This window comes from Triticum dicoccoides, chromosome 6A (genome assembly GCF_002162155.2).
Source record: "Triticum dicoccoides isolate Atlit2015 ecotype Zavitan chromosome 6A, WEW_v2.0, whole genome shotgun sequence".
In the NCBI taxonomy this organism is placed as follows: Eukaryota; Viridiplantae; Streptophyta; class Magnoliopsida; order Poales; family Poaceae; genus Triticum; species Triticum dicoccoides.
In genome coordinates, this window is record NC_041390.1 from 156,524,633 (window position 1) to 156,549,661 (window position 25,029).

At 49.1% G+C, this 25,029-nt stretch overlaps 3 protein-coding genes across 3 annotated transcripts; 2 read left to right on the forward strand and 1 right to left on the reverse strand.

Moving 5' to 3' along the window:
* Positions 1–1,264: 1,264 nt before the first annotated feature.
* Positions 1,265–7,278, forward strand: LOC119316388 (copper-transporting ATPase HMA4). The gene is made up of 9 exons (XM_037590706.1): positions 1,265–1,574; positions 2,134–2,393; positions 3,116–3,861; positions 4,088–4,559; positions 4,642–4,809; positions 5,293–5,547; positions 5,719–5,841; positions 6,005–6,490; positions 6,573–7,278. The coding sequence occupies exons 2-9, from the start codon at positions 2,136–2,138 to the stop codon at positions 7,005–7,007; spliced, it is 2,943 nt and encodes a 980-aa protein (XP_037446603.1). The 5' UTR covers positions 1,265–1,574; positions 2,134–2,135; the 3' UTR covers positions 7,008–7,278.
* Positions 7,279–18,190: 10,912 nt separating this feature from the next.
* Positions 18,191–19,567, forward strand: LOC119318945 (exopolygalacturonase-like). Its single transcript, XM_037593490.1, has 2 exons — positions 18,191–18,553; positions 18,633–19,567. Exons 1-2 carry the CDS (start codon positions 18,206–18,208, stop codon positions 19,380–19,382), a joined length of 1,098 nt encoding a protein of 365 aa, XP_037449387.1. The 5' UTR covers positions 18,191–18,205; the 3' UTR covers positions 19,383–19,567.
* A 192-nt stretch (positions 19,568–19,759) lies between these two features.
* Positions 19,760–24,099, reverse strand: LOC119316389 (fumarylacetoacetase-like). The gene is made up of 14 exons (XM_037590707.1): positions 23,797–24,099; positions 23,489–23,567; positions 23,080–23,138; positions 22,833–22,957; positions 22,232–22,306; positions 21,830–21,905; positions 21,498–21,597; positions 21,358–21,417; positions 21,039–21,109; positions 20,882–20,944; positions 20,725–20,789; positions 20,359–20,455; positions 20,141–20,266; positions 19,760–20,040 (listed from the first exon to the last, which is right to left on the reverse strand). The coding sequence occupies exons 1-14, from the start codon at positions 24,019–24,021 to the stop codon at positions 19,978–19,980; spliced, it is 1,284 nt and encodes a 427-aa protein (XP_037446604.1). The 5' UTR covers positions 24,022–24,099; the 3' UTR covers positions 19,760–19,977.
* Positions 24,100–25,029: the final 930 nt, after the last annotated feature.

Sequence of the window (25,029 nt, forward strand, 5' to 3'; positions counted from 1 at the left end):
CATGCCGAAGCACCCCGGATGGGTGTTCTTCAAATGCGAAAACGACGGGGTACGTGGTTTTTTCATTCGGCTTTGGCACTGCATTCTTTGGTTTAATTGTGATAGATCATTTCGAACATCATCATGTGTGTAGGAAGATGGATGCTCGTTTTGGTTTTGGGAAGGCGAATACATTGACTTATTAATAGAAAGAAACTTAATAGACATATGGCAGTGAAGCGGTTGCATGTGCAACTAGAGGGGAAGAAGCGTCTACTTCTTTAGAATCAAAAAAGAAGAATGAAGAATGCAAAATCAAGAATCCACAGATCAATAATGAATGCATGGGGAATATATTGGTCCAACTAGTGGGAGCAGTTATGAAAGTTGGAAATCTTCTAAAATGCATAATTGTGGTGCTTGTTTTCTTTGGTCTTACTATTCTAGTAAAGATTTGGTGATGCCCTATGTATCCAATGTTGTTGAAAAAGTAAAGAAATGCATTATCTTGTGTCAAATTGAGATGCAAATTTAGGATTTGCGGGCCGGCGGTAGACCAGACCCCGCAAAGCCAGCCCGTAAAAGAGCATATTCCGCGAATATCCTTTTATACGGGTCCGTTTTGCAGGGTCTGCCTCTGCGCCCGTCCGCGCCTGCCCGCAAAGTCGTTTTTCCGCGAGCTGCAAACGCGTTTTGCGGGTCGGATTTTTGCGGGGTCTGCTAGAGATGCTCTTAATCGTGTAGAGGTGCCAGATCTGGAGTTTAATGGCGTGTCTGAGGTGTTGCCGCGATCTGACACGTTCAACGGTAATGATTTCATCTTTCGTGAGTCACCTTGGAGGTTCACAAAGCTTATCTGCGATGGAGCCACTTCGAGTTTAGGTGTGAAGATGATCCGTTATTTTTTTCTTTGGTTGTTGTTGTGGTGGTTTCAGAGGCAGGTGATGGGTGTTAAACTGTTGATGTGAGGATTATGTGTCTTGGATTGTAATTTTACTTCTTAACCGTCGTTCCTTTGTGTAAAAGATATTTGTACGTAACTTGTACTGTGATCCTTAAGATATAAATGAGACACATATTACCATAAAAAGAAATATGTGCAGAGTTTCAAAAGGTGGAGATGCTTCAGAGGGGCATACGGGCAAAAACTGAAAGACGAGTGGGCAAGAACCAAAAAACACGGAGGAGGATAGAAAAGGAGCGGCGAAAGCGATGGCCACCAACGACCCGACCGAGGGAATCCAAAACCAAATCAAACTCAAACCTCAAACGCCACCGGAGCCAAATAAAACCCGCAAAAGCCACCGCATTCCCATCGAAATTGCAGCAAATCCGAACGAGTCGTCAAATCAAAATTTATAAAACAAACAAGGACTACAGGCGGCCAGAGTGCCCGGCCACCTCGCCCTCGTCGCCGCCTCCTCCAGTCCTCTTGCCGCGGGCGGCCTGCTTCACGCCGCCTCCCCCCGCGCCTCCGCGTCTTCTAGACCCTCCCCGCCCGTCCCCTAATCCCTCCACAGCCGCGCGCGCGTGCGGGCGAACCCTAGAGCCCGCCGCAGCCTCCTCTGCAGCCCCTTCCGTCGCCGGATACAGAGGTAACCACCGCCCCCCGCCGCCGCCACCGCTGAGCTTTTTGGTTGTTTGTCTCGTGGGTTTTTTGGATTCCGCTCTCTGGTACGCGGTTCTGTGGAGTTGCCGCCCCAGTATTTTTTTTATTTTCAGTTTCCCTGTTAAATTTGGTGCCTAGAGCTGTTTGCGCGCGCGTCAGTGGTGGTTGTTTCTGATACTTCAAACTTGCACGCGAGTTCCTTTGGTTTGGTTTGGGCGCGGGGCAAAATCTGCTGCATGATTTATGGGTAAAAACAAATCGTTGAGAAAACTAATGTTTCGCAATTTAACACGCTGTTATTTGGCTGAAGATTTGGGGGAAAGCAGCAGCTCTGCTTAGTACCAGTCACCTTGATTTTACCGTGTTCATGGTTTGTCCAAACCTTAGGCTGTCTGTACTTCTAATGCAGATTGCTGCCGCCACTCTGTCACATAGATAGAAGAACAGTAATTGCACTCCATTAATAGGTTCTGACGAGTGACTTGGACGTGGGTTCTTGATGCTCTGCTACTGCCATGATGTTGTTCTGACCAATTCTGCAACAGGAATGGAGCAGAATGGAGAGAGCCATCTCAAGGAGCCGCTTCTCCATGCGGCCGATGGCGCTTCTGCCGCCGCCGCCAGGGTGTCCCCGCGGAAGGAGAGGACTACAAGGAAGGTCATGTTCAATGTCCGGGGCATGTCATGCGGTTCCTGTGCCGTCTCGATAGAGACGGTGGTGGCAGGATTGAAGGGGGTCGAGAGCATCCAGGTCTCAACCCTTCAGGGCCAGGCTGTTGTTCAGTACAGCCCAGAGGAGACCGATGTAAGATTTCCTTGAGCTGATGCTCGTCTTCTCATCACTGTATTTTTTATTTTTTCAATATGGAGGTCCTTAGTACTTACTATGGAAATATCTGCATATTGTCATAAATGGGGTAAAAAGAGGGATGCCAAATACATGTGGTAGCTTCTTTTTGTCCTGTTGTTAATCCAAGTTATCAGTTTTCACTAGGGACATATTTGCACATGTATTTAGTGTAAACGGGAAATGTTTGGTTCCAGGAGATGAATTTTGTCCTACAAATCCTCATTTAGCTGCCAGGTCAACTTTATCTTATCTTTCCCTTGATATTCAGTTTTAAGGCCCACACCTTTGTACCACCAACTATTTTAACTACCTTTTGTTGGTGTGGGCCAATCTCTTGACAGCAACTGCCCAATCATTGGACTGTCAAACATTGTCAGATAGTTTAGTTCATAAATGAATTGCCGAGGAACTATATCATCTCCACGATGAGTATACCTCAATTATATATTCTTAGAGAATTTTGAGCATAAATGAACTGCCAAGGAACAATGTAGCCTTTCTTTCTTCATACTGTGATTTTTACTAGCAATTTTAGTAGATTTATATTTATGAGCATGCACTTTCAGTTCAGTAAACTCGAGTCTGCATTGATGCATTCTCCACAAAGTAATGCCGAAAATGCTGCACCGTTGGTATAATTTGCTATATTTTCTCAGTTAAGATTCTTGTTCTCACAGGCAAGAACCATAAAAGAAGCTATTGGGGATATCAACTTTGAGGTCGATGAACTCCAAGAACAAGAAATTGCCGTATGCAGGCTCCGGATAAAAGGAATGGCATGTACAAGCTGCTCTGAATCTATTGAACGGGCACTTCTGATGGTACCTGGAGTTAAAAAAGCTGCAGTGGGGCTTGCCCTAGAGGAAGCCAAGGTGCACTTTGATCCAAATATTACCAGCCGTGATTTACTAATCGAGGCTATTGAGGATGCTGGATTTGGAGCTGATCTCATTAGTTATGGGGACGATGTGAACAAAATGCATCTAAAACTTGAGGGTGTGAGTTCTCCAGAAGACACCAAACTCATTCAGTCGGTACTGGAAACTGTAGAGGGAGTGAATAATGTTGAATGGGATACATCAGGTCAAACAGTTACAGTTGCATATGACCCTGATGTCACTGGTCCACGATTACTTATTCAGCGCATTCAGGATGCTGCAGAACCCCCTAAATGCTTTAATGCCAGCTTGTACTCACCACCAAAGCAAAGAGAAGTAGAACGCCACCATGAAATTATGAGTTACAGGAACCAATTTCTTTGGAGTTGCCTCTTTTCAGTTCCTGTGTTCCTGTTCGCGATGGTTCTGCCCATGCTCCCTCCTTCTGGAGATTGGCTGTTTTATAAAATCTACAACAACATGACGGTAGGTATGCTACTGCGGTGGTTGCTATGTTCTCCAGTTCAGTTCATTATTGGTTGGAGGTACAGTCTCAACCTGGCAACAACATCTTGATGTTGATTCCTTCTCTTTGAAAAAATGTTAAGCTCTTTTGTTTCAAAAATGCAATTATATAAAGGTATCATGCTGTTTGGGAATGATAGAAGTACTGCAAAAGTTGTCAAACGATGCTGCTTTACAATTTCTTCACTGCAATCTTATGCTACAGCATGTGTCTTACGTATTTCACTTTGTATCGATAATTGTCAGATTTTACGTTGGAGCTTACCATGCACTGAAGCGAGGGTACTCTAACATGGATGTGCTGGTTGCTTTGGGAACAAATGCTGCGTACTTCTATTCTGTGTACATTATTGTGAAGGCACTAACATCAGACACGTTTGAAGGACAAGATCTTTTTGAAACTAGTTCGATGTTGGTATCTTTTATATTGCTGGGAAAATACCTTGAGGTGGTGGCAAAGGGGAAGACATCAGATGCTTTGTCAAAGCTGACAGAACTTGCACCAGAAACAGCTGTACTTCTCACACTGGAAAAGGATGGAAGTGTCATTTCAGAAGTGGAGATCAGTACCCAGTTACTTCAAAGAAACGATTTCATTAAGATTGTCCCTGGTGAAAAGGTCCCAGTTGATGGTGTTGTCATCAAAGGCCAAAGCCATGTTAATGAAAGTATGATAACTGGGGAAGCAAGGCCCATTGCAAAGAAACCGGGAGATAAGGTTGGTATTTTTGGATTCGGATTGCCTTATCTGATGTTATTTATCATGTACTGTCCTGATGCTTCAATCGTCTTCTTTAAAGGTTATTGGTGGTACTGTAAACGATAATGGTTTCATAATTGTTAAGGCCACCCATGTTGGGTCAGAGACGGCTCTGTCACAGATAGTCCAGCTAGTTGAAGCTGCTCAACTTGCAAGAGCTCCAGTACAGCGGTTGGCAGACAAGATTTCACGGTTTTTTGTTCCAACTGTAAGTTATCTGTTATTTTCTCCTTAAATTTGCTCCTGCTATGTTGCTCTGCATCATCTTTTGCATAATCAGAGCATGGTCAGAAATTACCTACCCTTGTGGTTCATAATTGGTTACAGTAGTAGTTTGTCGGTATCAACGTTATGCGAATGTGATGTACATGACCGATATGAGTAGTCAGCCTAGACTCGGCTAGCATTGAGCTGAAGACCTTGTATGTGCTACCGGCTGGCTACCCGGGTTCTATTGTATACTCCTGTTTTGTGAACTTGTCAAGATCAAATTTGTTTATTTGATTTAGTAACTATCTAGTTTAACCTTGTTCTTTACTGAGCTGATTAGTTTTCCAGCAGTAAACAGTAGGTTCATTGTGGGAAATCATACCCTGCTTGATACGTACAAATGTTCTAGTATGATATTTGCTGCCAGGTTATCTCTTGAGAGAAAACCTTTCTCATATTGATTGTTTCTTCTCATTTTAAGGTTGTGGTGGCTGCATTTCTTACATGGCTTGGCTGGTTCATACCCGGGCAACTTCACCTCTACCCTCAGCAATGGATTCCAAAGGCAATGGATAGTTTTGAGCTTGCTCTGCAGTTTGGAATATCTGTCCTAGTCGTTGCATGCCCGTGTGCTCTGGGATTAGCTACCCCAACTGCTGTTATGGTTGCTACTGGAAAAGGTGCTTCTCTAGGTGTTCTTATCAAAGGTGGCAATGCACTTGAGAAAGCTCACAAGGTAATCTTGAGACTTTTTGTGCTAGCTTGTGTGTGTGTGTGTGTGTGTGTGTGTGTGTGTGCTCGTGCGATACAGACTCCAGTGTAAGGAGTATGTTTTTCTTCTCCATATAAATTCTACTGTGGTATACTAACACACACTGGACCACCGTTTTGATCTCTCTGTTTGCAGATTAAAACTATCATATTTGATAAAACTGGAACCCTGACTAAGGGTAAACCTTCTGTTGTTCAAACAAAGACCTTCTCCAAGATACCACTTCTAGAATTGTGTGATTTAACTGCCAGTGCTGAGGTTGGTTTGTTAACCACTTGTCATTTTCCGCATTTATGTTGGCAGACACCATATGATACGTTCCTAGTTATTATTATTCTGTTGTTATAAACTTTTTTTCCCTCCTTTTTTGGGTGTCTGGCTCTAATTTTCTCTTTAACTTGAAAAATTGTGACTTTGTCAGGCAAACAGTGAGCATCCTCTATCAAAGGCTATTGTTGAATACACAAAGAAGCTCAGAGAACAATATGGATCTCCGAGTGATCATATGATGGATTCCAAAGATTTTGAGGTGCATCCAGGGGCAGGGGTCAGCGCGAATGTTGAAGGCAAGCTGGTTTTGGTTGGGAACAAACGGCTCATGCAAGAATTTGAAGCTCCAATGAGCTCTGAAGTGGAGGAATACATGTCTGAAATGGAGGATCTTGCCAGGACCTGTGTGCTTGTTGCGATCGATAGGGTTATCTGCGGAGCTCTTGCCGTATCGGATCCTCTGAAGCCTGAGGCAGGACGCGTCATTTCACACCTTAGCTCAATGGGCATCACAAGCATCATGGTGACGGGCGACAACTGGGCTACAGCCAAATCCATAGCAAAGCAAGTCGGGATCAGCACCGTATTTGCTGAGATTGATCCAGTTGGAAAAGCTGAGAAGATCAAGGACTTGCAGGTACGACGGTCTTTTCTCTTTTCGGCAGGGACTATTACCTGGCATTACATTTTGCATTCCTGCTTACTCCATTCCTGCACAGACGCAAGGACTTGCCGTGGCGATGGTCGGCGACGGGGTGAACGACTCGCCGGCCCTGGCCGCAGCGGACGTGGGCATGGCCATCGGCGCGGGCACAGACGTCGCCATCGAGGCCGCTGACATCGTCTTGATGAAGAGCAGCCTAGTGGACGTGATCACGGCAATCGACCTCTCGCGGAAGACCCTCGCCAAGATCCGGCTCAACTACGTCTGGGCCCTGGGCTACAATGTCCTGGGCATGCCGATCGCCGCCGGCGTCCTGTTCCCGTTCACGGGCATCCGGCTCCCCCCGTGGCTCGCCGGGGCCTGCATGGCCGCCTCATCGGTGAGCGTCGTCTGCTCGTCGCTGCTGCTCCAGCTCTACAAGAAGCCGTTGCACGTCGAGGAGGTGCCGATGACGGCAGGGCCCGGCGATGGTGGCTCGAACCTGGTGTGAGGAGCACACACCCGTTCTGGCCTCCGTCTCGCGGTGCTACTGACGAAACTGTTGCTGTCAACGTTGCTCGAACCTGGTGAAACTGTTGCTCGAACCTGGTGTGGGCTGCAGCTATTTGCTGGCATGCACCTTGAACTGACGCCTATTGAAAACGCCCTGTTTGCTGTGGCCCTCCTGATTGATTCGTGTGCATATGTAATTTCACGCAACCCTTTTCCTTTTGTGTGGAATGACTTTTTTTTATAATAATATGGGAGGTTTATCCTTGAAACGGAACTATTCATCAGATTGTTCCATCATTGGCTAACAGACTCTCAAAACGGACATTGTATTTGTCCGCAGACTGGTCCGGACCAATCTGCGGGTGCGGACACTGATGTCGGCAATCCAATCGTACACATATACATTTCAAAACTGATTTGAACAAATTGGACTATGTTTATGCAAACTGGACGATTTCCATTTAAACCGGATTAAATTTATTACATTTTTGACATACTTCAATAAACAAAAGCATTCGGAAGTTAACTGTCTAAATCTTCACCAGTAGCCATGAGCCCTAGAAAGTGTCCGACCTCCAAGTCCTTGTTGTTCTCCTTCGTTGTTCTCCTTCGTGTTCACGTCCGACGGCCGTGAGCCACGGAAGTTTAGTTGCGGTCATCGGCATAGGACATGGGATACAAGGTGTCGCTGTCTCGCATGCCCTGCTCCTTGTCGCAGTCCGCGACCTAGCCGTCGCCAGTGGAGGTGAGGTTGGCGATGAATATGGATGGGCCAGCCTCGTGGCGCCAACGGGACTAGTTGGCGGTGTCGGTGTCAAAACCGGCGGATCTCGGGTAGGGGGTCCCGAACTGTGCGTCTAGGCGGATGGTAACAGGAGACAAGGGACACGATGTTTTTATCCAGGTTCGGGCCCTTTCGATGGAGGTAAAATCCTACTCCTGCTTGATTAATATTGATGATATGGGTAGTACAAGAGTAGATCTACCACGAGATCAAGAAGGCTAAACCCTAGAAGCTAGCCTATGGTATGATTGTTATTGTTCCTACGGACTAAACCCTTCGGTTTATATAGACACCGGAGGGGGCTAGGGTTACACAGAGTCGGTTACAATGGTAGGAGATCTACATATCCGTATCGCCAACCTTGCCTTCCACGCCAAGGAAAGTCCCTTCCGGAAACGGGACGAAGTCTTCAATCTTGTATCTTCATAGTCCAGGAGTCCGACTGAAGGTATAGTCCTGCTATCCGGACACCCCCTAATCCAGGACTCTCTCAGTAGCCCCTGAACCAGGCTTCAATGACGACGAGTCTGGCGCGCAGATTGTCTTCGGCATTGCAAGGCGGGTTCCTCCTCCAAGTACTTCGTAGAAGATTTCGAACACAAGGATAGTGTCCGGCTTTGCAAAATAAGTTTCCACATATTGCCATAGAGAGAATAATATTTACACAAATCTAATCTGCTGACGTATTCCGTAGCGTGACATCACACCACGGCCAAGCCTTTATACGAATCGTTTTTATTGTCCCGCCTCAGCGCGTTTAGCGAGGCGGTTTCCTTGACACGTCCTTTCAAAACAGAGATCGTGTTCCCTTTATTTACGGGATTCTCATCAATACGGACGTGGGTAACCCAGTCGTGCCTGTTGGTATGTTTTCTCGATCAAAGGCGAGTCCCAAACGGTCACGGGGAGGGCCCTTGGTATTCAACCTCTTATAAAGAGACCAAGGCCTTACTCCTTTCTTTCAATCTCAAACGAGTTCGCTCTTCGCCTCGAGTTCCAATACCCAAGGCTCCAGATTTCAGGCGCTTCGGATCTTCGACAATGTCCGGTTCCGACCTTCGAGGCCGATGGATGCCCTCCTCCGTCACGGAGGAGGACGTGCTAAAGTTGAGAGAGGCCAGGTTTTTGGCCGGCGAAATTTCGCATAGGCTGCCCGCTCAAGGGCAGGTCATTCCCACTCCCAAGCCTGGTGAGAGTGTGGTGTTCATGTCTCACTTCCTTCGGGGGCTAGGCTTCCCGACGGATCCCTTCGTGAGGGGGCTCATGTTCTATTATGGGCTGGAATTTCACGACTTAGCTCCGGAGTCCATCCTCCATATTTCCTCATTCATCGTCGTGTGTGAAGCCTTCCTCCGTATTACTCTCCACTTCGGACTATGGCTCAAGATCTTCAAAGTAGAACCGAAGATGATCGAGGGACGGCACGCGGAGTGCGGAGGTGCTATTATAAGCAAAAATGTTGATGCTCCATGGCCCGAGGGCTCTTTTCAAGAGGAGCTCGGCTTATGGCAACGAGAGTGGTTCTATATCACCGCTCCCAGGGGCACCAAGTGGGTGGCGCCACCTGCCTTTCGCTCGGGTCCCCCAGCACAGCTAGCGTCGTGGGTCAATAAAGGCCTAGACTGGGGGCCATCCAAGGACGTGCCCTTGTTGCAGGGCCGCATCAGGGATCTCTTAGAAAGAGACCTCAGCCTGGTCAAAGTGACGCAGGTCATGCTGATTGGCCGAACCCTGCCCGGCAAACGTCGCTCCCTTCGCTTGTGGGAATTCAATTCGAAGGGACCGCGGGCTCTCCAACATTTTATGGGCGCGACGCCCGTGGAGATGTATGAATTGTTCTTCGGATCACACGCAATGTGTCCGGACTTGACCGAGGACGCAGGTCTGAGCTGCAACCGACCGGATACTCAAGTAAGTAGCCTTCTGCCCGGACTCGCCATCCGTGTATTTGTCATAAACTTGCCCCTAAAAGAGCTGTCCTTTAAACAGGAGTGGATAGCGAAAGCAAAGATGATCAGGTGTCCGGCTCCCCTCCCCGAGACCACGCCGGATCCCGTGCTAGTCAGGATGTTGAAGATTGTGCCTTTGAAGGAAAGCAAGGGAGGGGACAAGGAAACTACGGCCTCCTCGAAGGAGGCTGTTCGGAAGGGAGGAATCGAAAGTTCCTCTCCTCCGGGGAAGAAGAGGACCGCCTCTGAAGGCCCGGAGACCATGGCCTCAAAGCGGGGGAAGAAATCCTCGTCAGAGGGTCCTGAGCCGGGGGATACCTCGGCCGAATTATGCCCTCAAGGGGATCAGCCCTCCATCGAGCCGTAAGTAGAGAGAAGTTTTTCTTTGAGAGGAATCCTTGCTTTGTATCTGAGAAGAGTAACTGAAATTTTACCTTGTAGTTCGGACCTCAGCCCTTCTCAGCAGAGCTCGTCTTCGGGGGATCTTCTTTCGGAGATGATGGAGAGCGGAACGCCTCCCCCTGCCGTACCGCCTCGCGAGGCGGGCGACCCTGAGGTATCGTCGCGGAGGGTTTCTTCGAATCTGGCAGGGCCGGAAGGTAGCCATATGGCCCCCAAGGCTCTCCGCATCCGGCCTTCGAAAAAGGCCATAGGACGAGTCCGGCACCGTTCGGTGCGCGGTCGGAGGAGCTGAAGGATCTGCTAGGGCGAGCATCTATCTCAGAGGAGCACCGTGTTGATGGGCACGATGATTGAAAGGATTTCGGCCGCGGAAAGCGGATTGCACGAGGCCATCAGAAGTTTACTGACAGGTTTTGAGGTACGCGAAATAATACACCCTTTTTGACAGTTGCGCATGAATAAGATGCGCCCTATGTAGATAGTAGCCCCTGAGACTCTGTGCGTTGTCAAAAGTGACGGCGTGCAGAGGATCATAATCTCAGGTCTAATATGCCACCTTCATACGTAGGTGGCAAAGTGTCCGGTGGCTAGCCGGACTGATGAATTTGCCGAGCTAAAGCGGCAACTTGACGTTGCAGATGCCGACATTACGCTTATCAACAAGCGGCTTGACAAGGCACAAGGTATGTAATTCCTCTGGCGGCACCTAGTAAGAGGAGCTTTATGCCAGTATCTTACAATGTGTGTGCTTAACGCAGATGGTGCCGCTGCCATGGAGAATCTTTGGGCGGAACTTGCCCGAGCCAAGGAGCAAGCCAGGAAAAGTGATGCGGCTGCCGGAAAGGCAATTGAAGAGCTGAAAGCCGAACAGGCTGCTCACTGCCGAAGCAAGAAGGAAATGGCCGAGATGGCCGTGAAGCTAAAGAGCGCTGCTGATCGTTGCAAGCTTCTTGAAAAAGAAGACCGGGCGGAACAAACGGACCTGGAGAAGGCCGTTGCAGATGCCAAGGATGCTCGCTCTACGATGAGAGCTATGAAGGAGGAGCTACGTCAGGCCGGAGAGATCACGGCTGGAAAGCCCTTTATGCTGCGGAGGAAGTTTTGTGATCCTAAACATGCTCCGTTAGACCGGTTGTGGAGTACGGCGGACACCTATCTGGATTTGGCAGCGAGTGCTGCTGATGCGACCGAACACTTTCGAGATCAAGAAGATCGTGAAGTGGAGAAGCTCTTCTGGTCGCAGTTCCACAATCCAGAGCGTCCACTGTCGGTAGCCGATCGTCTGGCCGAATGGCCCGAGCTGAATAGGTTGTCCGGAATCGCCATGAAGTCTGTTATGAGTCATCTGTGGCCGAAGAGACCAGAGCCGAAAAGTTATTTCAACTTGGTGCAGCAGTTCCTTGGAGCGGTATCGCATATTAATGCAATGAAGAGGTCAGCGTGCATAGAGGGTGCGCAGATGGCTCTTGTCCGTGTCAAGACATACTGGGCGGAGATGGAGACCACCGCTGTTGCATCCCGAGATTCGGACGAAAGCCGAGTACCTGCCGAGCACTATTTTCAGGAAGTTCTGCAAGGCGCTCGTGTAATAGAGACGCAGTGCTCGAAGGATGCTATGTTCGAATAGCATATGTTATTGTAAAACAATATTTTGATAAATTGTAGAAGCTTTTTATACTTGTGCCTGCAAGTATTATAACACCTCCTGTGCGGCCGTTTAAGATATATGTATATATAATCTAAAAGATGGTAGTCGTCGGCTTTAGCCCCCACGCAAATAATGCGGGGGTGTTCGCAGAAGGCGCATTTTCATACTTGATCCAACGTCTTGGTCCTACAAAGGAGGTGATAGCGCAGCGAACTAGGCAATCGGACTATAATGCTTTATCACTTTCACTTAGCCATAGGAGCTTGACAATGAGGCTACTTAGATAGCCCCTAGTGGCGACCGCGCTCGCCCGAATTCGGGGCGCGTATGTGCCTGGCTGGGAAACGGCCCTTTGTTAATGCGGAGGAATCCTATAGATTCCGGTAAGTCATCGAGTGGTTGACCAGTCTCACGCTATATCATGACAGTCAGTTTTCGGCTTTCTCTACTGAGAACCGGGGCACAATCGCAGTAGTTCTCCTGGTGCCGCCTTAGCCGATAGAGCGGAACGTAAGGCACCAAAACATAGGAGCCGGGCAAACCCAACATTTGATCAAAGACATGATTCGGAGCTGATGCATATAAGTCCAAACTCGCGACGCCGAACACTCCCTAAGGTATTCGGTCTTTATGAGGTCGGGCGGGTCAACGCCCTTAGGTATAAGCCCCTAGTGTCCAGGTACGGGCAAATTTCTGACGTGGCCACATGCCAAGACGCCAGCCTCCTCCTTGGTTATACCAAAAAACCAGGGGTTGTGTATCAACAAGAGACAGTAAAAAAGGTTTACGCAAGGTCTTAATCTGAAAATAATCCTTGGAACGGTCCCTGCTGCACGTCTGCGCCTGTGTCTCCGTCGTGCTGTATTCTGGACGGGCGCAACACGGTGTTCATCTGTAAAAGAGAGGAACTTAGTTGAAAAAGGGCCGTGCCGAACAAAAGTTATACTAAATAAACGAAGTGTAAATTGAAATGGGTAAAATTGAGCTTGATTGTCTCTTGTTTTATATGCGCGGAGCCCCTAGTACAGGGGTATACGGCTATTATGCCTTTATCAATTATATGTTTATGTCGGACTCGTCTAGCCGTGTCCGTGGTCTTAATGACCTGTTTAGATGTTTTGGCTGGTGAAGCCGTTTTTTTGTGGGGCTGTCAAGGCAGCCGCACAGTCTTCCGCGCGGGAGGCGCACTCAATGTTTTCCCTTTAATGAGATGATGCCTCGTGGACCGGGCATCTTGAGCATAAGAGACGCATAATGCGGTATTGCGTTAAAGCGGGCGAAAGCTTCGCGTCCCAGTAGTGCTTGATAGCTGCTTGAAAATGGGGCGATATGGAAGGTTAGCCTTTTGCGACGGAAGTTGTCGGGGGAGCCGAACATAAGTTCTAGCCGGAGAGAGCCCGTGTAGTGGGCCACCGGGCCTGGCGTTACTCCTTGAAAGGAGGTGTTGCCATGGCGATTTTTTGTTGGGTCTATCCCCATGCGGCGGATTGTGTCCTGATATAACATGTTTAGGCCGCTGCCGCCATCCATCAGGACATTTGTAAAGTGGAGTCCGTCAATTATTGGATCTAATACCAAGGCAGTCCAGCCTGCGTACCGGATACTTCTAGAGTAATCCTGATGGTCGAAGGTGATCGGTTTTAACAATCACTGGCGAGACTCCTTTGGGATAGGCCGTATGGCGCGTATCTCTATGGGCGCCACTTGTTTTGTCACGTGAAGTGAGTTTACTGTTTTGACTTCTTGTGGGAAATTCTTTTGTTTCCTGGTGCTCTGCTTGTGGGGTTCGTCACCGTCCTCACTTGGTGTGTCGAGCCCCTCGTATTCGGCATTGAGTTTGCCGGATTGCTTGAAAACCCAACAATCTCCGTGGGTATGGTTTGCAGGCTTCCCGAGAGTACTGTGTATTTGACATATCCTGTCCAAGATTTTGTTTAGGTTGGATAGCTCGTCCCTGTTATCCTGGAGGGGCGGTTTTTTCTGGTTTTGCCGCGAGCTTTTGAATCCGGCGTTGACTGCCGTGCTCTTTGGGCTGTTTCCCTTATTCCGGCGTTGGTCCTTGGTGTGTCGGGGTTTTCCGTTTCCATCTCTAACTTTGGATGTACTTGGGTCGCTGGTGCTGCATCGTGCCAACCAGTTGTCCTCTCCCGCGCAAAAGCGGGTCATGAGGCTTGTTAATGCGGCCATTGTTTTTGGCTTTTCTTGGCCGAGGTGTCTGGCGAGCCATTCGTCTTGAACGTTATGCTTAAAAGCTGCCAGGGCTTCGGCGTCGGGACAGTCGACTATCTGATTCTTTTTAGTAAGGAATCGGTTCCAGAATTTTTCCGGGCTGACTCTCCGGGCTGTTGGGTTATGTGACTTAAATCATCTGCATTCGAAGGGCGGATATAGGTCCCTTGAAAATTTGCGTGAAAAGCGTCCTCGAGCTCTTCCCAACTTCCAATGGTGTTTTCGGGAAGGCTTTTGAGCCAATGCCGAGCTGGCCCTTTAAGCTTGAGGGGTAAGTATTTTATGGCGTGGAGGTCATCTCCTCTTGCCATGTGTATGTGGAGGATATGATCCTCAATCCAGACTCCAGGGTCTATTATTTCGTCATACGCCTCTATGTTTACGGGCTTGAATCCGCTGGAAATTCATGGTCCAGAACCTCATCGGTGAAACATAGGGGGTGTGCGGCACCCCTGTATTTGGGTGTGCCGTGATGTTCGGATATTGGTTGTGTTGCATAGCTTACGAGAGCTTGCTTTCTTGGCCCATAGATAGATCTAGCTGGGCCATCTTTTTGATGCGAATCCTTGAGTGGGTCGCATGCCGGCTTGTATGCGGCGCCGCTTGCCGCTCTATGCTGGCCATGGGGTCGTCTATCCGACCGGGTGGCTTTTTTATTTTTTGATTACGGGGGCTTTATGGCCTCCTCGTCAAATTCAGGCAGTAGCTTTCGCTTTGGATAGCTTTTGGTGTGGCGACTGCCGCCGTATTTGTCTGCAGTGTTGAGTACTTTGCTCCATCTGATTCTGAGTGCATCTTCCGCAGTTTTGAGCTTCCGCTTCCGCTTTTTCAGGCTACGCGCAGTGGCAACGAGCCTTTTGTGGAGATTCTTTTGCTCCATGAGCTTGTCCGGCGTAAGGTTGTCCGGAATGCTGTTTTCGCCGGGGACGGGTTGTTCGGTTTGTTTATCCAGGTTGCCCTGTTCGGATGTTTGCTCGAAGGCATGTTCTTCGTCCGCCGGCTCGTCCTGCTCTACGTCTGGGTCTGTATGGCTGCTATCTCTATCGAGGCGGGGTTTGGAGCAGCACTTACGTCGCCGCTTTGATTGCTTTTCGGGGGAATGATCCCTTGTTGCATCCCTGTGTTCCTCGTCGTCGCTTCCTTTAGGTGTGTCCACCATGTATACATCATGAGATGAGGTGGCTGTCCAGTGCCCTATAGGCGTTGGTTTATGTTCGTCTCCTACATCGTCGTCCATACCGTCGGTGTCTTCGGAGTCGAAGTCGAGCACGTCGTTTAAATTATCGACAGTGGCTACGAAGTGGGTGGTGGGTGGGCATCGAATTTCTTCGTCGTCCGCATCCCAATCCTGCCAGTCGTAGTCCGTCCAGGACTCTCCTGACAAAGAGAGAGACGTGAGTGAATTCAGAATGTCGCCGAAGGGCCAGTGTTGAAAGATATCCGCGGCGGTGAATTCCATGATCGGCGCCCACTCGGATTCGATTGGTAGGGGCATGGAAGGCTCGGAGTCCGGAGAGGAGTCCGGCACCTTGGAGTCACGGGCATCGCAGAGGAAAAGGCTGGTGTTCGGCCTGATCGCCGTAGAGATTGCAGCCCCCGAGGCGGTGTCTAACCACCAATCCTCGATCGGTGTGGTCGGCTCCGAACTAAGGGTCGGAGCGGACACAGGTGCGGCCTCCAGGGCACTGTTCGGCGGCAGAGCTAGATCATGCCCATCGTGACAGTGCGGCGCATTTGGTTGTGGCTCAGATCCGTTGAAGAGCAAGTCTCCGCGGTCGTTCGTCGTGTAGTTTAAGCTTCCAAATCTGACCTGATGGCCAGGGGCGTAGCTTTCGATCTGCTCCAGATGGTCAAGCGAATTGACTCGTAGTGCGAAGCCGCCGGATACGAAGATCTGTCCGGGGAGAAAAGTCTCACCCTGGACAGCGTCGTTGTTGATGATCAGAGGAGCCATCGGCCCCAAAAGTGACGACACAGAGGAACTCTCAATGAAAGCACCAATGTCGGTGTCAAAACCGGCGGATCTCGGGTAGGGGGTCCCGAACTGTGCGTCTAGGCGGATGGTAACAGGAGACAAGGGACACGATATTTTTACCCAGGTTCGGGCCCTCTCGATGGAGGTAAAACCCTACTCCTGCTTGATTAATATTGATGATATGGGTAGTACAAGAGTAGATCTACCACGAGATCAAGGAGGCTAAACCCTAGAAGCTAGCCTATGGTATGATTGTTGTTGTTCCTACGGACTAAACCCTCCGGTTTATATAGACACCGGAGGGGGCTAGAGTTACATAGAGTCGGTTACAATGGTAGGAGATCTACATATCCGTATCGCCAACCTTGCCTTCCACGCCAAGGAAAGTCCCTTCCGGACACGGGACGCAGTCTTCAATCTTGTATCTTCATAGTCCAGGAGTCCGGCTGAAGGTATAGTCCGGCTATCCGGACACCCCCTAATCCAGGACTCCCTCAGGCGGCGTGAATGACGCATAGTTGCCTGCGTCCATGGTTGTGGCCGTCGCGCGAGCGTTGCACGCGACCTTGTAGAGCGCTCGCTGTTCCTCACGAAGTTCGGGTTTTCCGCCACCATGGCTGTCATGGCCTCCTCGCTCGTGAACTCATCATAGATCTGGTCCTCCGCCAGCCGGTGATGTGCGAGGAGGTTGAGGTTGTAGCACTGCTCCTCCTGCGCCTGCCGGAACGCTGGCACTGGCTCCACCTTCCCCATAACGGCGTTGAAGTGCGTCTGCGCCTTCTCCATGGCGAAGTCGGCATGGACCGGCGCGGCAGGGGCTCCGGCTCATCGTCGAAGGCCTCCATCGTCGGGTCATCGTCTGATACCTTCGGTGAGCTCCCCGGCATGCCAACCTCTATCCGCTGCACACAGCGGCCCTACTAGCCGACCGCAAGGGCGACTATTTCGTGATTTTGCTCCGTCGTGAGGCTAGCCACAACGTGCTAGAGCTCGCTGTCATGGTGAAGGTGATGTAGTGAGGAGGAGCAGGAGCAGAGGTGGTGTGGTGCGGATCATGCCGGCGTGGTCAGGTATAAACAACAGGCACCGGTCAGCCCAAGCGATGGGTGTTTGAATGAGGATGCTCAAGTGGGTTTCTCGGCTGGCACGCCTGTTTAATGCCGAAAGACGAACGGTCGGGCAGCCCGTTTGAAATGTGGTAGATTATATCCCGTCCCATCCCGTCCCGCCCAATCTCGTTGCTCCGGCTTTGAACGGCCACGGAGACCAGGAAGCGGTGCGCCTGTTTAAATGTCGTCATGAATGCGACGCCGGCGCTCTAGAGTGAGGCTGAACAGCATGAATGTGTGGCAACTGCGTCGCGCGAGAAAGGGTGCTGACACGGGAGAGGTTTTCGAGTGGGCCAGGGTGTCTGACGCGTGCGTGACAGCGGTTCGGACGCCCGCAAAGCCCCTCTGATTTATGGGGTACCGCATTGGATAATAAATTGGGTCCAGACCGCTCGTTCGAACGGATGCGAGTGGTTTAGGGGTCCGGCCGTTGACGGCCAAGATGATATCAAACGGTTTTGCCCCAGACCCTATTCGTACAGTAATGAATATGATTTGGCAGCATTCAGGATAGTATTTGACCGTTTTATTTTCACGTTAGCACTTAGCACTGGATATGGTATCTGCTTTTGCCGCATGTTTTAGAGTCAACCAGGAGTACGGGAGGCGCCACTCGTGCCTACGACCAAACAAGCCCCACCTGTTTTCCACCCTGCCTCCCTCACCGCACCGCACCTATAGCGATGGGGACGCGCGTGCGATGGCGCGAGGAATCCGTCAGACGGAGACGAGACGACATCGGGGAAACGGAGCGGACAGCCGCGCTCGATCGTCGGGAGCGGCCCCGCCAACGCCATGCGTCCGTTGGCGCCAAAGACCAGCGTCGAAACGCACTGCCGAGTAGCTAAACATAGCGCTCCTCCGCCGCATATAAGCGGCCAGCGTCGCCGTCCACCTCTCGCCTCACTATACCCAGCCAGAGACCAAGGCACGCAGCCACTATCAAGATGGTGACGGCGGGAAGAAGCAATGCCGCCACCGCCCTGGCAGTGGCGCTGGCGCTGCTCGGGAGCACGGCGTGGGCAGCCGTGGCGCCGTACCAGCCGAGGCCGGCCGCCGGCGGGCCGCCGTCGGTGCCGGCGGGCCCCCTGGACATCGTGATGCTGGGGGCCAAGGGCGACGGAAAGACGGACGCGACGCAGGCGGTGATGAAGGCGTGGAAGAACGCGTGCGGGGCGACGGGGACGCAGAAGATCGTGATCCCGCCGGGCAACTTCCTGGTGGGCGCACTGGAGCTGTCGGGCCCCTGCACCTCCTCCATCATCATCCGGCTGGACGGCAACCTCCTGGGCACCGGCGACCTCACCGCCTACAAGAAGAACTGGATCGAGGTGATGCGCGTGGACAACTTCGCCATCAACGGCCACGGCATCATCGACGGCCAGGGCCCCCTCGTGTGGGAGAAGAACCAGTGCAGCAAGCACTACGACTGCAAGATCCTCCCCAACGTACGCTCTCTACTTCTCTTGCATTGACATTAACCAGAACTTCGCTGACGGACGGAGGTGCATGCATGCGTGCATGCAGAGCCTGGTGCTGGACTACGTGAACAACGCGACGATCCGTGGCATCACGCTCAAGAACGCAAAGTTCTTCCACCTCAACCTCTTCAACTGCAAGTCGGTGCTGGTGGAGAACGTGGAGATCACGGCGCCGGGGAACAGCCCCAACACGGACGGCATCCACATGGGCGACTCGGAGGACGTGACCATCAAGGCGACCAACATCGGCGTCGGCGACGACTGCATCTCCATCGGGCCCGGCACCAAGCACGTCAAGATCCACGGCTCCCGGTGCGGCCCCGGCCACGGGATCAGCGTGGGCAGCCTGGGGCGGTACAAGGACGAGAAGGACGTGGAGGACATCCAGGTGACCAACTGCACCATCAAGGGCGCCACCAACGGGCTCCGGATCAAGTCGTACGAGGACTCCAAGTCGGCGCTCCGGGCCACCCGCTTCGTGTACGACGACGTGAGGATGGACAACGTCTCCTACCCCATCGTCATCGACCAGAAGTACTGCCCCAACAACATCTGCGCCAAGGCCCCCGGCGCCTCCAAGGTGGTCGTCGCCGACATCGTCTTCAAGAACATCGTCGGGACGTCGGCGACGCCGGAGGCCGTCACGCTCAACTGCGTCAACAACGTGCCCTGCCAGGGCCTCCAGCTCGTCAACGTCAACCTCAAGTACACCGGCACCAACAACAAGACCATGGCCGTCTGCAAGAACGCCGTCGGCAAGTCCGTCAACGTCGTCAAGGAGCTCGCATGCCTCTGACTCAAGCCACGCACGCCCGCCCACCCGGATTCATTCTTTCTTTTGTTAATTTGATTTGATTAATTTTGTTTCTTTCTTTTTCGCTTCCTATTATCATACGTTTGTTTTCAGTTTTACTTAAATCAACTGGTGTAAGCAGCTGACAGTTTACTTGTTAATGATAGCAAGTGTCTGTTTTTTCTTAAGAATTTGGCTCAAGCATGTTAACTACGTGATGGCATGGCCCTGGTGATAGTTAGCTACCAGGCACCCACCACAATCTACCTAGCGTCTGCGTTGCTCTTGCTCAGCCGAAACCCAACAAAACAAACTTCGGAACAATCGCAACATCGCATCCTCCTGCGGTGTTGCAGGGGAGAAGAAGGAAGAAAACGAAATGACGCACGGTAGAATAACGATATGGTAGAATAACGATATCATCGAGGAAATGCGGCTAAAAGTAATCATGTTATCACACCACTAGGGGGAATTCATCCCAATTTTATTGCTACTAGTACTATTTACCGCCACTGCTGAGCCCTTCAAGATACATGGCAGCTTGCTAAACACAGTGCCTGCTTTGTTCCAAGAACTGAAGACCATCCTCCATCTTGGCTCATGGAAGCGACGGCAGAATCTTCCCCGTGCAGGTTCCGAATCCAACGTTGTAGTCCTCGCCCTGAAGAAACAGATGACATCCACACATCATATCATCTTCGAAATTTTCAAGACCGATAATGTCTGATGGAAAAGAAAAGAAAAAGGACAGTTCACTGAACCTTGCAACAGCCTGTCAAGATGACTTCGTCCCCATCTTGGAGGAACTTGCGGATCGAATTCCCAACTGATATCTCCTTCTGCCCGTTCCACGTTATCTCCAGCAAACATCCCAGAGAGTCTGGTTCCTGAAACAAGGCGAGTCGTTCAGTGTCGATGTGTACTGTAATTTGCAGATTGGCATGTTTGTAACTCATATTTGCAATGGTTAACTCCATACAGGTCCACTGAGGGTGCCAGTCGCAAACATGTCCCCTGGTCTCAGATTGCATCCATTCACGGTGTGGTGTGCTAGTTGCTGCGTCACAGTCCAGTACCTGCAAAATAGTTTACAGGAGTATGCATGGGTTACACACCGAGGTAAAAGGGCACTTCGGGCATATTTTAACACGTTAATTTACTAGTACTAAATGGAATGAGAATTTGGTAACAAAACCAATGGAAACACTATGAATATACACACGGAGAAAACCAGCAGATTGAATAAGAAATAAAATACGCATGCACCATGGATTGAATTATGCCTCTAATTAAAACGTAGTACAAAGAAGATTGATGGAAAAAGTCATGTAAACAGAGTGCTTACATATGTTTGAAATTGGTCTTTGTGACAACTGATGCTTCACTTTGCTCTTTGGGCTTAATCCAAGCCTTGCACAGAAAAAAAAATGCAATAATCAGATTGACTTCAACAAGAAACGGCAAAAACAAAACAACAAGGCAATAATGTGACAAGATCGTACTTCAAGAGGAATGTCATAGTTTATATGATTCTTTTCAGCTAAGTAAGGCAAAGGTTCGGGTTCCTGTAACACAAAACAAATTAGTTCTTCACAGGAGAACAAAATGCTCATTAGCAAAAGAAATAGCACTAGTAATAACAAAATAAAAATTGCTTACCTGCTTAGGAGCCTCACAGGCAAAAGGCTTCAGGGCATCCAGGGTCACAATCCAAGGTGATACAGATGTACCTAGAGAAATTAAATTTTACAAAATGGAAGGGAGACTGTTATTTAGGGAAAAGTGTACTTCTTCATGAAGCACTGCAGAAGATTGCATATAGCAAGAGATACAGAACTCTGAAATAAGAGAAGAATTGAACTAGAAACGAACCCCAGTAGAAAACAAACATTACACATGCAGCATTTCAACTTTTGTACAATACGTGATTCAAAGCTTATCCTAAAAACATTAATACTGATGATATCAGGTGTCTTACTGAAGCTTTTGCCAAGGAAAGGTCCAAGAGGTATCGTCTCCCAGGCTTGAATATCTCTGGCTGCAATATAGTATACAGAAGTCAGAACAGACACAGTGGGCAAACAATTTAGAACAAGTAACATTGAAAAGGATACTTACCACTCCAATCATTCATTACCACTAAGCCAAATATATGATCCTCAGCGTCAGCAATATCAATAGGTTTGCCCAGTTCATTCCCTGGTCCAACAATGGCAGCCTGAAAGCAACAAGTGTTACGACATTAGTGAATCAAGGTTAATTTGATATGAATGCAAACTAATTACTTCCTCCGTTCCTAAATATATGACGTTTTGGTAGTTCAATTTGAACTACGAAAAGGTCATATATTTAGGAACGGAGAGAGTATTTGGTTAATTAGAGAAGATGTGTCGACAATAACCACAAGAATATCAAGCACTACATTTAAGAGGTATATGTAAGAAGCTAACCATCTCAAGTTCAAAATCAAGCTTTTGAGAAGGACCGAAATAAGGTTGAGCGCTTCCTGTTGGATGACCTTGTCCTCTAGCAAGAACAGACAAAGATAATATTATCAAGATATCAAGTGAATGATAGTGAACAGAAAAAAGTCATAGAGGTTCCAGTGTAACACACACACACACACACACACACACACACACACACACATATATATAATCAAGTTATACTATTTATAGCATGAGACAGAAGGTTCGAATGCAACAAAAAAGTGCACAGTATAGTGAATTTGACAAAGGGGCAGGCTATTAGGCACTTCAGAAAGTGAATGAAATTGGAAAACGGCTAATGGTTACTACTAAATCAGACAGGACACTACATAAACAACTATGTAAAACTTTTGGGATGTGTACCTGGGTCGAATAATGTCTGTTCCAGATATGATTACAGATGATGCCCGTCCATGGTAACCAACTGGTAAGTGAAACCTGAGTGAAACAAAAATATATTGCAGTTAGTGACAGAATTAAGAATACCTGTGTATTATTAGAGCACAAGTGTGCTAAGAAACGACTGAACAGCATGCAGCACAACTTCACAAATTTTATAAATCTGTAACCAATGAAATTTGAGCAAATGAGTATTACAAAAAATGTATTGTGTATGCTTAGCTTTAAGCAAAAACATAGCCATATGACCATAAAAAAGAATCTTCTTATTAGCCAGGCTCTAATTTACTCCACGGAAGATGTTTTGGGATCATGAAGAATCTTCTTATTAGCCAGGCTCTAATCTTCTTATTAGCCATTCTTATATTATGGGACGGAGGGAGTAGATGTTTTGGGATCAGATTGCACCAAGTGCATTGTCCATAGAAGCACAGTTTTTATTTTCTGGAGAACATAAAAGCACACAGTTCACGCGCATTCTATCCCTAAGCTTAAGTTGTTTGACATACTTGATCATAACGTCGAGTTGTATCGAGACAGGGCATGGTCAAAGAGAATACATTACCAATTCGGATTGACTGGAGTCTGTGGTCCACGGAAGATGAATCCACAGTTCCTTGCGTGGTGCACAGAACAAAAGAAATCCGTGTAGTCTCCTACCGTGATAGGAAGAAGCATCTCTACATCACTCTACAAGGTTGAAACATAACATCAGCAATTTCATCAATATTCCTTTGTTTCTTATTCAAAAAATAAAATATTCCTTTGCTTCTCCAGAAAAAAGGTGGGAGGCAGATGGCTGTCAAGCTCACCATTGGCACAAGGCAGTTCTTCCTCAAGGCCTCGTTGTCACGCAGCACCGGCTCATCAGCTACAGTGAAACAAGGAAATAATTTTTTAGGAAAGATTTCCTTCAGCGTCTTTGCACTTTACTTCGCGCCATGATAAACCAGATGACTATAATCAACAAAAACCAAACCATGACCAAATTAGAACTAAATACTGAAAAACTGTTTGAAACTTGCGCTTGCTCACAAGGCATACTACTACATTACATCAGCAGCATAATTAAACACGATAAACATCACTATGGGCTGAATAGCTTGGCATCACGACTCTTATTCCCCACAACGCCGTGCCCATGCTTACCATGGAACAGTAATAACAAAGTAAAATCAAGGAGTAGCACAACCCAAGTTAGCTAAGAGGAACAAAGAGAACCTGAGAGGATTTTCTGGAGCGTGGCGCGCGCCTCCTTCCACGCCGGTCGGCCCAACCCCAAGAACATGTTGAGCGTTTCCTGCGCGCGCACAGCAGTAATTAAGCACCGAATAAAATCACCAACTACAATTATCAAAAAGTGCTAGTCACTACTACAACTTCGGCAACTCGATTAATTCCCCAAGCATTCAATCGCTGCGCCGGTAATCAGTTGGACTACAAAAATTATGCTCGCTCTACTCTAAGCATCAGATCAGTAGCAATCTCAGGCAGATGACGGGGAGCAGGTAGATGGGCAGGCAGAGTACCTGGTGGAAGCATGGGGAGGCGGAGAGGAGGGGCCCGTCGAAGAGGCCGGCGGCGGAGACGGCGGCGAGGTCGAGCGCGAAGTCCCCGATGGCCGTCGCCGGGCGCGGCGGGCCCTCGGGCTGGCCCCTCCTGCGGAAGACCCCGAAGGGGAGGTTCTGGATGGGGAAGTGCGAGTCCCTCGGCACCTCCACGAACGACCGCAGCAGCGGCTTCCCCTCCGCCATTGCCGACTCCGACTTGCTCTGCGCGCGTCGTGTGCTTTGTGATTGTTTGCTCGAACGGCGCACTAAAAGCCGTAGGGGATATCGGGTGGGAGAGATGGGGACCGTATAAATAGGTGACGGGGCCGGCCGGCCGTATTGGCGTGGGCCGCATTCCGCTGACGTGTCCTTCTCGTGTTAGGTATGCATTCTACAGAAAGTAGTTGTAAACTTGTAATCCATCTTATACAGAAAAAAACAGATATAGTTACAGATGGATATACAAAGAGCATGTATGGTTCGTTTGGTTAAATATACTTAAATAAACACAGATAAAGACACCGATCGTCTACATGCTGTGATATCGATGTTGCCTGTCTCTTAATAGCAACCTTAGTAGAGTTGTCATATTTGTTTGAAGGTGTTTGCAGTCTGCAAACAGGATCTCACGAATCGTGGTATATCGATCTCGGCCTGCATAAATTTTGAAGCCCGTTTTAAAACAGTGTGTCATTGATTTATGGATCTCATATTGCATTTTAGTCATGACTTTTATCGGTCTGTTACTTAAAAAATGGAGAGCTTTTTACGGTACATCGCACTACCAAATTTAATGTGTAGTATTAAGTTGATCTAGCTGTCAATATGGTTTTCCTCACAGTTTGGTCCGAGGCTAGCTTGGTAAGGTGGATTTATGCTTTCACGTGAATTCAAACATTCAAAGGTGCAGATGCAGACCTCCCTCCTACAGGACGTGTGCATCCAGCCTTCGGCCGCCACCAGGTCCTCCGCCACACACTGGAGCGCCTCTCCACCATCCTGATGCCGCCTCCCTTAGTCCACCGTCAGACCGCCTCCGCTAGCAACAGTCCCATGCCTCTTGAAAAACGTATTGAGCCTAACCCGAGAAGAACTCCAATACTGACTGTCGGCGTTCTGGGCCGGGATTGCCCAAACTTGCCTACCTGTGGGCTTGAGCGTGGCTCCACCAACGGCCTGGTACGACCCATCTTCAGCAGCAGCAGCTCAAGA